The sequence below is a fragment of the Geospiza fortis genome, unplaced genomic scaffold (genome assembly GCF_000277835.1).
Source record: "Geospiza fortis unplaced genomic scaffold, GeoFor_1.0 scaffold231, whole genome shotgun sequence".
NCBI lineage: Eukaryota > Metazoa > Chordata > Aves > Passeriformes > Thraupidae > Geospiza > Geospiza fortis.
In genome coordinates, this window is record NW_005054351.1 from 1,704,096 (window position 1) to 1,717,969 (window position 13,874).

The window sequence follows — 13,874 nt, forward strand, 5'->3', positions numbered from 1 at the left end:
CTCTTTCCTTAAGTCTTGTACCTATATTTGAAAATATGGGACAATTGTGGTTATGGGATGTAAGAGCTACAGATCTGCTTTTCAATAAACTGACTTTGAAGTTCTGTTTCATGCATTTTCTTTTTTATTCATGCATCTGGTCATATAGAGTAGTTTACTTTTTTTGGCTGCAGACTTGGCAGATACAAAATGCAGATGTTGTTCTTCTGACTTAAGCTGCTATTTTAAGCTTTTTTGGCCAGCAGTTAGAAATTTTAGGTTCAGTTGTTTATTTGCTTATCATCAAAGTGGTTTTTGTCATATAATTCATATATGAGTATTAGCTTTCTGTGTTTACTTTCAGAGTTTGAGATTAAGAGTATGGTCTTTTTTTCCCCTTTACTTTTTTTAAACTAGCATGCTCTTTTGATTAATAATACAGTAGAATATGTTATACTTCAGAAAGCTTTTATTTGCAAAGAATAGAAAAAAACTCAAAAAAAAAAACCCAACCAAAAACCAGCCCAACCCTCACATTGTGCTGCAATGCTTTCCCTTTAAGAAAACCATATCTCTCTCCAGATGCCTGCATCTCTTTGATACAAAAGGGTACACTAAGTTCCATCTATAAACAGAATCCACTAATTAAGAGTAATTGCTTCGGAGATTGGTACAGACTATTCAGCATCAGATGCATGTTCCTCTCAGATATCCATTAGCCTCTAATAAGATAATGCAGATGTGCCAGTCTGTTTCCTGTTTCCTTCTATTGTACCTTTATTGCCGTATATGGACCAATGGGATGGGCTGAACAATAAGTGGATGTCCTTTTGCTCCCAGAGCCCTTCTCAAAGGAATGTTTGTTATTAGATTGCTTTTTCTGTTTAGTTTCACATCACTATGCTAATAAAGGAAACATAACACTCCAAAGGCTTTTTTTTTTTACTTCTGCCACAGTAACTAGTTTATTGTTTAATTAAATCTTGTTGGATAGCCATGAAAACAAAAATGCAACATCTCACAGTCAGTGAGAACTGGTGCAGAACGGAGTACAGCCTCTTTATGAAATAAAAGTTTCCATGCATTTTTAAGAGTTTAAAGGCAGTGTGGTTATCGTGTTACTGGATCTGACTGATTTACACTTGAGTCGTGCTAAATCTGCTGAATTATTCAGTACTGCTGAATGCAACACCATCAGCCAGCATAATAGAAAGCATATGCATAATCAGGGACTTCAATACAAACTGTACATTAAATACAGTAAGCAGTCTCAAAACTTGACTTGTTTTGAAAACAGCATTAGAATATGTCTTGAAGCCAGCTAATAAATAAGAACTCCACCAGCTCTATCCCTTGGGGAAAACAGGTAATAAATATATTGTTGAAAGGTTTTTTATGCAAAATTTCTTTGAATTTTTTTTTGTTGCTCTGAGAAGAGCAACTTGCCTCTCCTGTCTTACTGCCCAGGCTGCCCTCCCAGTCCAGTGATTCCTGTTTTAGCCTAAGATTTAAGGGAGGGGTGGGGGGTTTAGCATTGGCAGGAAAATGGGAAATGAACTTAGAAGAGACTTCCTCTGTGACCCTGGAAACTTCGGGGACAGCAGTACTGCAGACTGAGGGCTTGGAGAAGCAAATTCCCAAGTGCCCAGCTCTGTGCAGAACTTGTCCTCTTGTTGGGGTGCCTCTTCTTTATTCCTGGTTTTGTCCCCCAGTTGTAAAGGAAGAGCAACAGCAGTTTACTGTGGCAGAAAGGTGTAGGAATGGCAGATTTAGCTTAGAAGTTTTCTGGATGCTACATCATGGATATCTTAAAATGATTGCTGAATTTCAAAGATTACATAGGTAGGGCAGAACACCCCAGGACCTTTGCAGAAGTGAGGGAGGAAAAAAAAAAGACAAAAATCCTGCTTTACTTGCAATGCTGACAACTTAATTCCCTGATATGGCTAGTGAGAGGGGAGGAAGAGGAATGTGGAATTGGGATGTTGTTGGTAAAAGGGAGGACAGAGCGTAACCTTCCTACTGAGACAGAACAATTGGCCAAGCCTCCTGCCTTGGCTTCTTGCCTGTCCAGCTGTTGATGTGCATCAAAGTCACCTGTAACAGCAAAGGGATTTTAGGAATTCAAATAAATCTTAATACAAGTTAAAAATTCAGAAGGATGAGTTATGGTACAGTAATACCAAATATTGTTACCAAATGGAAGCTAAATAGCAATATAATGAATGAGGCTCAATACATTTAATATATTTTAGGAGAACTGACAGATGTCTGAAGAGCAAAGCTGTTTTCTGTAGTCAAGCCTGTGCAAAATGCATGGGAAATAAAGAGACAATAAGAAAAGTTGGGTTACTGTTTATCCAGTAAAATTTGAAGCTTATATGTGAAAAATTGTAGTTTTAAATTTCTGCTCAGCTGCACAAACACTGAGAAGAAATGTGGAAGAGACAGATACACCTGCTGCATTAACTGCAGCTGATAAATATTCTGTTCTGCACTAGAGCTACTGTAGCCTCCTTCCCCTGTGGCCATCTGCTCTATCACTGAAGTCAAGTCAATAAAAGACCTGTAAAAACCAAAAAGGAGGAGGCATATGTTCTGCCAAAGAAAAGTCATTGGCCACTGTTCAATGCAAAGTGGTGCACAGTGTGATCATCTCTTGGTGAACATTCAAAGGAACTTTTCTGTATGATCCTTTTCCATACTGCTTGTACTAGGGGCCTTGTACTCATGAACAGTCATTAAGGAGAAGTCTGTGGAAGAGGATTTTCATCGTATGCTGAGGAGATCCTCTGAAGTCCCTTGGTTGCAGCCATTTTCTGAAAATGTTGCCTTCTGCCTCCAGGGCAGAAATCCATGCTGGTGCTGTGGGTATTTGCCATAGCAAATGACAACAGAGGAATATCTCCTCCACAAAGCTGACACCCGTACGGTGTTTTGAGCTATGGTACATGTTTAGTTAGGCAAAAGAGATGTTTTCACCTGGGAATCACATGCAGCCTAGACATCTGTGGCTGATATCCAGTGCTAGGTTCAGGGATGTGAATGTGTCCATCTGGTGATACAATCGTGAAATATGTCATGGGAGTTGTGCCATGGAACTGGTGTGAATGGGAAAGCTGGTTGTTGGGTTTCCTGTTCTGCAGCAGTTTCTACTTTGGGATGTCCTCTGTGCAGTGATGAAGGTGATGGGTCTGTAATCTCTGTTAGCAGAGCTGGTTACTTGAAATTCCTTGGAAACTATAGAACACGAGTGGCATTTGCTTCTTTACAAGAAGCTGAAGCTGCTGATATGTAGCTATCTGCCTACAATTTGCTCCTTGACCATTGCATAGATGTTCTGCCATGTGAACAACCTGGTGCTCCCAAGGGACACAGCTTGGAGTGTTTAGAGTATCATGACTTTTACACTGTCTTCTCTCTCTGCCTATGGAAAGTAAATTTCTGAAGAACTCTGAAGAGGAACAAGTTCTCAAGACTTATCTCCAGCACAGCTATCTGCAGGAAATTTCTGGCCGTGAGTGGTGAAAGGAGGGTGATTTTTGAGTGAGACAAGAAAAGCTTACTTTCATGTAGTATTTCCAGTTTATAATTACATCTCATGTAAAATTATAAGGACACAAAACTATATGATTATAACCTAGTTTTGCCACTGTTAAATATATGTATTTGTATACTGGAGTTATAACACTGCTGTGTTCTGTCATCACCAGCTCCATCTCAGATCATGTTCCTTCAGTAATGAAGAACTGACCAAAATGTTTTCCTGAGTGCCTTTTTCCCCCTCTGTCCTGAAGGTGTTGCTTTTTTCTCAATAATTTTCACTTAAATATGAAAATATATCTGATGTGGTTCTGGGAGCGTTTTTAACTTATGATGAGCTCTGCATTTTTCTGGCTAATAGAAATATAATTGAAGGTGTTAGATAGTTTTATAAGATGAATTTTGTTTCCAGAGCCCTACATCATTTAAAAATAGATGACCTTGTTCTGTGTTTAATTTAATGCACACATTTTTAGGGCTGGTATTCATCAGCATCCCTCTCTTGTTCTTTTTTTTTGCAAACGCTTAGAAGTGTGGTATTTTTGCCGGCTTTTGTGGAATTGCTTTATAAAACTTTGCGTGTTCCTTTGATACTTGACTTTCCTTGTCTCTAAGCTTCATAAAGCCCTAGCTAGGTAAAGCAGGCACCAGTGATGGTTCATCTCATTCTGTGTTGTTAGTGAGTCAATGTATTTTAACTGCTGGGGCTCCCTCAAAAGATCTGCCTGGTTTCACTGGTGTCCAGGCATGTGGTCCTCGAGCTCAGCTTGGGCAGCAACTGTGCCTCTACTCGCTGCATCCCCTTCTTACAGCCTCATCTCTGCATACGTTTGCATCCATTAGCATTAAAGGCATTTTGTGCATAATTTACACAGTTATCAAATACTTACGAGCTACATTTCAGTTATCCCCAAGCAGGCTGCACTCAGCAGAAGCTGCTGTCTGACAACATGCACAGCTGGTAACCTTTGCTGGTATTCCACACAGAGGAGAAACACTCCGCTGCTTTCTGACAGGCAAACATATGCATCCAAGTTGGGTTTTTTCTTTTTTCTCGTTGCTCATTTGAATTCTTACCGACAACTGGTGCACTGAGCAGCAGCAGTGATAGTCAGTATTGCGTTGTCACAGTTTTCCTCCTCTGGCAGCAGTTTTGCTTTGTGACCTTGACACATCATTTCACTGCTCCTTTGTTTCCCCCCTCCAAAATCCTCTTGCCTTTGGTTTCAGGCTATAATTTCAAAGAATTACAGATAAAAGTGCTATATAGCTGTGGATGTGGTTACTGATCACTGACTGTGGCAGATGCAAGAGTGTAGTACATTGTCTCAGGAAACAAAGCTTTACTCAGCCATGGACTGCCTTACTTTTGGGTGGCTGAGTTTGCTCTGTGGCTCCTACTTCCTACTACAGTATGTATTGGAGGAGATGAGTAAACTCCTTGTGCAGGGTGAGCTCAGGAGCTGGCTGCAGCTCAGGACCTGGCTTTTGCCTGGAGCACTGCATGAGTAGCTACAGGAGCAGTGTTTGCAAAATGGAAGTGGTAGCAGCCTTCCCAGTACTGTATCTCTCAAGATACCAGTAAGCAGCACTTACTGGTGTTGCACCAGCAGGTTGATTCAGAGGCCGCCAACCATTTACTGTACACAGGCTTGAACTGCTATGGAGAGAGCAAATTTTGTGGGAATATCACAAGAAGTGATATTCCTGTTCTCAGCCTGAGGCTTTCGGTACAGAGCCTGAAAAAATGAGGACCCCTTGAAAGGTGGCAGCTGTTTGGGTGAAACACTGAGGAAGATGTGTGGAGCTCTGGATGACTTTGAAGGTGGTGGTCATGAGAGCAAGCAAGTTCCCTAGCAGAGCACAGGAGCAGTGTATTGCATTGTATTGACTCATGTCACTCACTCACCCAGATGATGAAATAATGGGTGCTTGTTTGTTTGGGCAGTTTCCCCTACCCCTCAAAAAAAAAAAAAAAATAGAAAACCATTAGTGAGGTGTTTCCTAAGGGATAATAAACTAACTATTCTTTGTGAAAACAGTCATTATTAAAGCAATTGCTGCTTTAACAGTCCTACCCAAAATTGCCCTCAGACGTGTGTCTCAGTGTCCTGCCTGAGCCATGGCACTGAAGGGAGTTGAGAGCCTCCTCAGTGCCAATCCTTCTGCAGCTTTTAGGGGGACACTGAAAGCTTTCATACATAGGGAAATTTAAGTTGATTATTTTTCTCCCCCAGCATTAGTATTTCAGGTAATTATTGATGCATTGGTTTTAAATCTGGCAGTTTTCAAAACATGACCGAGTCGCACCAGAAATAGCTTTTGGTGCTGGCCATTCTGCAGGGAGAACAACTTAATGGGTGTTCTGCTGTTAGCTTCAGTAATATGGTGAGAGTTTTACATTAACTGACCTTGTGGGATACTGACAAATAAATTGTAACTTAACAAAAGTAACAATGAGAAAATAGTCTTCTATGTGCACATTTAAAAAATATGTATATTTTAATCAATATATTGTTTTCTTCCCCCAGACTATGTCAGTATGCATCTGTAGAGAGCAACTGTGCTCCCAGAGAAATATTTGTAGAGGCAACTGAACTGCACCCTGATACCAGAGTAAGAAGACTTTCTATCCACAGTCTGCAGAGCAAGGATGTCCTAGAAGAGAGAAGAGTAGGAAGCAGTGATGAAATATAGGATGGACCTGATATAGTGAATTACCTTTCCATCATCACACAATCCAGCTTAAGCTGTACCTTCAGGCTTGACAGCCCTCGTCATTCATAATTTGAGGTATCCAATTTGCTGGCCTGGAGTGATGCAACGTGATACCTGTCCACTGTGAGGTGTGAACATGACAACCAGCAGCCGCACATGTCCTGTACCGGCCGTGAATGGACATATGACTCACTATCCAGCAGCACCATATCCCTTACTTTTTCCTCCAGTCATTGGTGGACTGTCACTACCTTCCCTCCATGGACTCCAGAGTCACCCACCAACTAGTGGATGCAGCACCCCATCACCTGCAAGTAAGTGCTTGGTATTAATACCTTTTATTGACCAGCTCTCCTCTAATTAAAGACTGATGGTGTTCATTCTGAAATTTTATCAGGAGTGGTTGCAGTTGTTCATCTATGATGTATTTTATTTGGGCAAAGAGCATGCATTTGTTTTAAAATACCATTTTCACTTTTTCTTGTTTTTAAAAAAATAAACAAGTAACTGTATGGCATGCCAAAGTTATGGAAGCCAAGAGTGACAAAACCTGCTATGCATTTTGGTATATCCTGCATTAGTATACTAGCTACAGAATCCAGTGTTGCTTTTTAAAAAAAATGACCTTTTTGTAATCATGAATGGCAATGGTTCCTCAGTATAGAATCCTCTGAAGTTGCATAGTTATTAATACTGCTTTAGTTTTCTTCCATAAGTAGCTCTTTTCTTCATGTGCAGCTTCTGAAGAGCAGCCCAGTGGACAGCTGGTATGTGTGAGCTGCCAGTGGCTGCAGAATGAGCCCTTGAGTCTGTGGTTGAGTTTCTGTTGTGTTTTAACCCCAGATAGCAACCAACTATTGCACAGCTGCTGTCTCACATCTCCTTTCCTCCATAGTGGGGTGAGGGAGAGTATCAAGGGGGGAAAAAAGGTAAAACCCATAGTTTGAGATAAGAATAATTTAATATAGAAATGGGATATAAGAATAGTTGTCATCAAAAGGGAGGCAACAAAAAGAGGGAGAGAAGTAAAACCCAGGAGAGACCAGAGATGCTCACTACAGTTGCTCACCACTGCTGACAGATGCCCAGCCAGTCCATGAGCAACCAATGGCCAACTCCCCCCACCCCTCCCTTTATGTACTGGGGATGGCATTTTACCTCTTGGAATATCCCTTGGGCCTGTTTGGGTCAGCTGTACTGGCTGTGTTCCCTCCCAGCTCCTTGTGCACATGCTCACTGTTAGAGCATGGAAAACTGAGGAGCCCTTGACTGAAAGTAAACACTACTTAACACAGTGATGCTTTAGTTGTTGCTGTCAACATTATTCTCATATTCAATCCCAAAACCACAGCACTCTACCTGCTTCTAGGAAGAAAATTACTCTCCCAGCCAAAACTAGGACAGTTTTACATGCAGCACTGCTGAGTGTATTAGCTGAGGAAAGTGTTTTCTTTGCCTTATGACAAGCATGCCTTCTGCTTGGTCTTAGTTTTATATGTGTTTAAGTGGCTCCAAACAAAGCTGTCCCAGGTATAAACTTTCTAAGTAGGATCACTTAGAAAAGATACATCTCTGGAGGTCTTTGCAGTGGGCGACTGATGTATTTATCATCCAGGAAACCCAGATATATACAGCTTTGCAGATCAGTTTGTTGTTGAAGATGCTTGTCTAAATACATTACTGTGACTGTTGGATATGAGAAGTCTTGACTAAACAGCACACATGTGGAACAATGCACTTTCTGCTAAAGGAAAAGGAGATTTATTATAGCAGTTTCCCTGATGCATCTTTCAACAGAAATCTCACAAAGTTTCAGCTCCAAATTTAAATGGGAAATCACAGTGAAGACAGTACTTCTGAAGAGTGAAAGTTGCAGGTTTTGTGCTGCTTGATACTGATTCTGGCTTCATGTCTCACACACGCATACTAGAATACTGGGCAGTCTTGAAGTAAATTAGTGGGTTTGGTGGGTTTTTTCTCCTTTTTTTTCTTTTTTTTTTTTTTTGTTTGTTTGTTTGTTTGTTTTGTTTTGTTTTTTTGTTTTTTTTTCTTCCCATTTGTGCAGACAGTTTTCACCCAGTCATATATGCAAAGAAGTCTAATTGGATAAGGTTTTTATTTGCCCTGCTCTATTGCAGGGTGTTTGTCTTTCTTGGAGATGAAAAACAGAACAGTCAGAAGGTCTACAAGTAACTTCAGTTTTCCAATCCTATCAGAAAATATCCTGGTTGATTATCAGTTTACCACCCTGAATTTATCCCGCACTACTTCAGGAACACTCACCTGTTGAAGAAATAGTTTTATTACTAAATGGGAACATTTTCTGAGGCATAGATTGGTAAATACCAAAATTATATGATCAGCAATGTAGAGTTTTTCTTTTCTATTAATTATTTCTGTGGAAATTAAGACTGTGTTGCTGATGCATTATTAATGATTAATAAACCAGTCAGTGCTCAGCCTTTCAGAAAAGTATGCTTAGTATGCTTAGTATGAATTTCTGTCAATATGCAAAATAAGTGGCTGCCTCTAAATCTTGGGGCTTGTGTCTATATGCTCTAGTCCCATCATTTTCAGGTCAGTATTTTTGTGGAGGCGCTTTGCAGCAGTGGCTGTCTGTGGCTGAGCAGAAAAGCCTGGCAGCTGTTGTGCATAGCTCAAGGCAATAATGTTTGCAAACACCAGCTAAAATTGGCAACATAGGAAGGTGGATGCCTTGAATGACAATTGTTTCTGAGACATTGTCCACTGCAGGATGACTCTTCTGGTTTGTACTACTCTGTTTTCATACCTGTACTGTCAGCACTCTGTCTGTAGACTTCTGATTCTGGAACTTGAGGTTTACATTGCTGGATTTATAGAGACAAACTCTTGGAAGCATGCAGGTTGAGCTTTGCATTGCATTTCAGGGTTCTGTTCTCCATTATAGATTTTGTTTGTTTATTTGTTTGTTTTCCCAATGAAACCACCCATAGGCCAAAGCCAGTATGATTGATGGTCTCCATTAAAGTTAGAATTTATACTGTGTGGTGGAATAATACGGAACTCTCTTGAAAAGACCGGAAGAAATTAAAGGTTGGCAAACTAGTGCTCTTTGTATGCTTGAAGCTATTGTACTATTTATCTTCCAGATTCTTTTCATTCATGTAAAATCCAATAGAAATGACTTTACACAACAGGAATGTTATAAAGATCTCTTTAATCTTTATAAAACAATGCTGTTCAACAGCTTTTGTCCAAAGTTAGTGCCATATGAGCTTCTGTATTAGTGCCTTGTTTTATTTTGTTCTGTCTTGGTTATACACTTTTAATGATGGCAGAATAAGCTTATATCAAATTCCATTAAGTTATCTTAACCTACAGTTGGGGCAGGTATCTCCAGTCCCACGGAACAGACAACAGTACATCTTAGACACATGAATTGTGTGAGCACAGGGGCCTTGCCATAAATGCTCAGGATGGAGTGATTTAGTTTCATTGATGTTAATAATGCTGTTGCCTCTGTGACCTGTGACTCGGCTTCTGTTTTTATCCTGAGATACATAGTGCAAAATACTTAATAATTGGAGCTCTGGTCGCAGTGCTGGAGAGGTCAGAGCATGAGCAAACCCACTTTTATGGGTATGTGAGTGCTGCCTTAGCACTGAACGAGAGCAGGGCCAAGCAGGTCGTTACTTTGTGAGTCCCATTGATTTACCTATCACTGTGTTACCCCATGCAGCACACAGCAGGCATCCTCACTCTTGACATCAGGGGCCACACAGGCCTCCCTGGCTGCATTAATGAATGAGGAGTTTCTTCTACACAGCAGAGATGGTTTCAGGAGGTTGCTGAGATGGTTTCAGGAGGTTGCTGCTTAGCTCATTTAGAAATGGTGAGAGAAGGCAGAACTGGAGGCATTCCTCTTCTTTTTGGGTCATGTGCCAGCCTCTCATAGACCAAGAGGCTTTGGTTCTTTGCCAGACTCAGAGTAGATACAAGAAATGGGCAAAAATCCTGCAGAGCCTGATGTGTTTGCAATAGGAAAATTATAGAAGACTAGTGAAATATTTTGGGGAGGAATAAATAAATATGGTCAAATATTGTTACTTGATATTTTATTAAAGTAAAACCACCTCAGGTGTGTAGCAGTCACACAGGCAATTCTTGTTTCTGAGTGGCATTGCTCTCCATCAGCCCTGGAAGAAGGGTCAGGGCCCATCTGGCCATCATGAGACCTAATGCTGCTGCCAGAGGTCAGTGAGGCAAATGTCACAACGTGAGGGTACCAGCTTTAGAAGGGTTTACCTTATTTATGAAACATTTGTTGTGTGGCTGTAGTGACACCTTTTAATTTCTGGAACAATATTAGTTATAAAAATCAGTCTTACAATAACCCCAGACTCCAACCCCAGACCCGTAACTAAGAGAATGACCACCTGAAATTTAAGAAGGAAGGTATGTAAAAACCACAGATCATTGTAGTATATCCGTGGAGTTAAAAACTGGTGAGGAAAGTGCTGCCTTTATGTCGTGGCTGATGGAACTGCAAGGCCCACAGCAATGTTGCAGTTTCACAAGCAAATATCAGCGTGGGGAAGATGAAGCCCTGCTGGTTGTTTGTAGAGTATCTTTGCAAGACTTGTTCCTGTAACATAACTTCACCAGAATGAGTTTTACAGAATTAGTTTAACATGACTAAATACCACTACATAACAAAGCCAGTTGGTGTGAGCTGGAAGAAAAAGCTTAATCTGAGCTAATGCTGTGATGAAAGGAATCCCTGGGTGTATCCTAGACCAAATTAAAAAAGGGTCTGGACAATAACCACAGTGGGAGCCACTAAATAATAAAACACTTTGTTTGGCAGTTGTTCCCTTTCTGCTTGGATTGAACATTTGCTTGAACAAGGTGAATTGTGTAGCCCATGGCATTTGGTGGGAGCACCCCCATATTCTACTTCTGACCCCTGCCCTACATTTTGTTCCTCAGGCTGCCAACATGAGCATTCAGATCCTTGGAATACCCCCTTCCATTTATTGCAAGGGAGGAATAGGAGTAGCTTGATAAGGGGTGGGGAAGAGCAGTCAGTCTGATACAAGAATGTCCTGGAATTTATATAAACTCAGTAAGGTTTCTTCATCCACATAGCTTGGAAAAAAATAATCTGAATGTGTTATTTAGAGGACTGTTGGGATGCCATGGAGAAAATTCCATATTAAGGTCACTCATTGTATTTCAGCCAAGTTTTCCATTCTTTTCTGTCTGGGGCATTTTAAAAGTGTATAGTAAAGAATAAAAGACTTTATATTCTGTTTTATGTAAGTCTCCGAAATATGAGAAAATGTATAGAAAGTAAGATCATCTGAGGAACTCAAAGAGGTAGACAAGGAAGCACCTACAACATTATTTCTGGCTGTGCTATGTAAATACTAATTATTTTATTTATTAGTCAGTATTACATATCAGGCTTTTCAGACAGGCAGATTGTTGTTTTGGGCATTGTTTTCTGCTGGAATTGTTTTTCCTTCTATTAATGCAATTATTTACTACTTGAACTTCATCTTAAAGATTGCTTTCCTTTTTTTTTCCCCTCCCTGGGGAATGGATTTTCCACTGGTATAATTTTAAAAGTACTGTTAAATCCAGTGTTACTGGTATAGTACTGCAAGATATTTTTGCCAGCCCCACCCGTTGCAGGAATTCATTTACTTTTCCAGTCCTGTTGTTAATCATTATATTGACACAGAAAGTCCTCCCAAAAGCACTCTTTGGCAGATTGCATTAAATATGAATAGCAGATATTCATTACGATGTGTTGCCCCCAAGAGAACTCTAAACTATCTGCACTACTCATGAGCAGGCAAATACACTAATTCTCCAGCTATTCAAATTATTTTCAAATAGTTTAGTGTGTCTCTAATAAAAACAAGAATGTCTCTGTTTCCCTTAATTACTCAGAAGGTCAAGGACTCCCACATCTCACTTTACTTCACAAAATGGGGAATATTCCTGTTGGAGATTGGAGTATGGTTAGTACATGATGGATTTTCTTCCATAGGCATAGTTACTGAGGCAAGTGCTATCTGTAATGGACTGAAAAAACCCTCCTCATCACTCTTTGACATTCTGGAATCATCTAAAATAGTATTATAATAGTTATATTGAATTAGGGAAAAAAACCTCATGAATCAACCTTGTTTGATTCTGTTGTTCGAGTTTTTTTTTTTCACAGCATCTAATCATAGTGTAACTGCCTCCCTTTTTTCCAGTCCTGTCTCCCTGGGAAAGCTTGCTGTGTGGTCATTTACATGTATCTGCAATTAACAGATGACTTTCAATGTACCTACTCAGTGCATGTGTTGTCCATCGTTATTGGAAAGACAGAACATGTGTTTGCATTCAGAAAGAGGGGGGTAAACAGAACATGAATCTCAGATTTCTTAGCCACAGCCAATGTTGCCTCATGCTGTCAAGTCTAAGGAGCCCAGATGATACCCTGCAGATACCACTCATGACCCTGGAAACCATTTCTTTTCAGTTCTTCCTCTGTGTCATGTTGTGGATTTTTTTCCTGGTGGAGATCTTTGTGCAGCTTGAAACCATCCGTGCTTTGATTATTGAAACTATGTTACATTGTCATTTTCAGATTCTAGTTGATCGGAAACTATCAAAAATTTAAACTTGCTTTTTCATGTTAGAGCTTCTTTTTCAGTATTGCCTCTTTCAAATAAACCAGGAGCTCCTCTCTACTCGGTGCAGCTGATGACTCCTGCCACACCACTGCCCTGCCCGGGTGGGTCCTCAGCACCTGTGGATGCAGCCCACTTCAGATTTCAGTGGGCAGCATGCTCATCTGTGAGAAATCAGTCTGGGTGTGTATGGACAGGAATTTGCTTCCTGGGAGGAAGCCAAATTTAGAAATTTTCTGCTCTGGCAGGGAAAGCATGTGGTGCAATACTGGCATGTGCTCTCTAATGGCTCTGTGCATCCCTTGTAGACATGCTGTGGTCTGAGGGAGCCTGGTGTTTGAAAGTCAAATAGGAGCTGTCTACAAAAAGCCTTCTTAGCTAAGGCTGGAAATATGTTTCTGTGGAGTGCTGCAGATGACCTTCTCCTCTGCTCTGGCTCAACAAAAACAACACCCAGTAGCTCCCAGTAGTGGGAATGTCAGGAATGAAGAGTGAAGGGCTTGTTGTAGCTCCCCATTGTTGGTTCATTCGGGGTGACTCCTCTGTTGCCCTTCCACCTAGTGATGGTGTGTTTGGTGCTAGTTCCTCCATCCACGTTCAAAAGGAATGTAATGCCAGGCTTTGGGTTTGGCAAGGTGGCAGCACCCAGAGTTATTTCAATGTCTGATGTGTTTCCAATCCAAATCAATAGGTGAAATCTTCTGAAATTGCTAACAGTGTGATAGTTCATGGTACTAAAAGTCAACAAAAGCTTTTGCTTTGCCAACTTTCTTTCTGAAGGCGTATGCTCAGCAGCTAATCATGTCATTTTAGCTATGTGGAGAGTTTCCATTCAGTCATGTTGCCATGTTCAAAAGGCAGGTCACTGTGTGGATTGGGGGGGATTTTGTAAATACCAGGAGGTTTTCTGTAAGGTAAAATGGGCCCTTTATTTTGTCTCAGTGCTGACCTCAGTAAAACCTC

General features: G+C 40.6%; 1 protein-coding gene across 3 annotated transcripts in view; it reads left to right on the forward strand.

Annotated features, from left to right (window-relative positions):
* RARB (retinoic acid receptor beta) overlaps window positions 1-13,874 on the forward strand; it is a 280,456-nt gene that overhangs the window by 83,030 nt on the left and 183,552 nt on the right. Inside the window, exon 2 of one of the 3 annotated variants that reach the window (XM_005423378.2) lies at window positions 6,054-6,554. In XM_005423378.2, coding sequence (XP_005423435.1) covers window positions 6,377-6,554 — 178 coding nt within the window. In that variant the 5' untranslated portion in view covers window positions 6,054-6,376. Of the gene's footprint in view, window positions 1-6,053; window positions 6,555-13,874 lie in introns of those variants that run through there. The other 2 variants (XM_031058887.1, XM_031058886.1) reach the window with 2 other exon arrangements.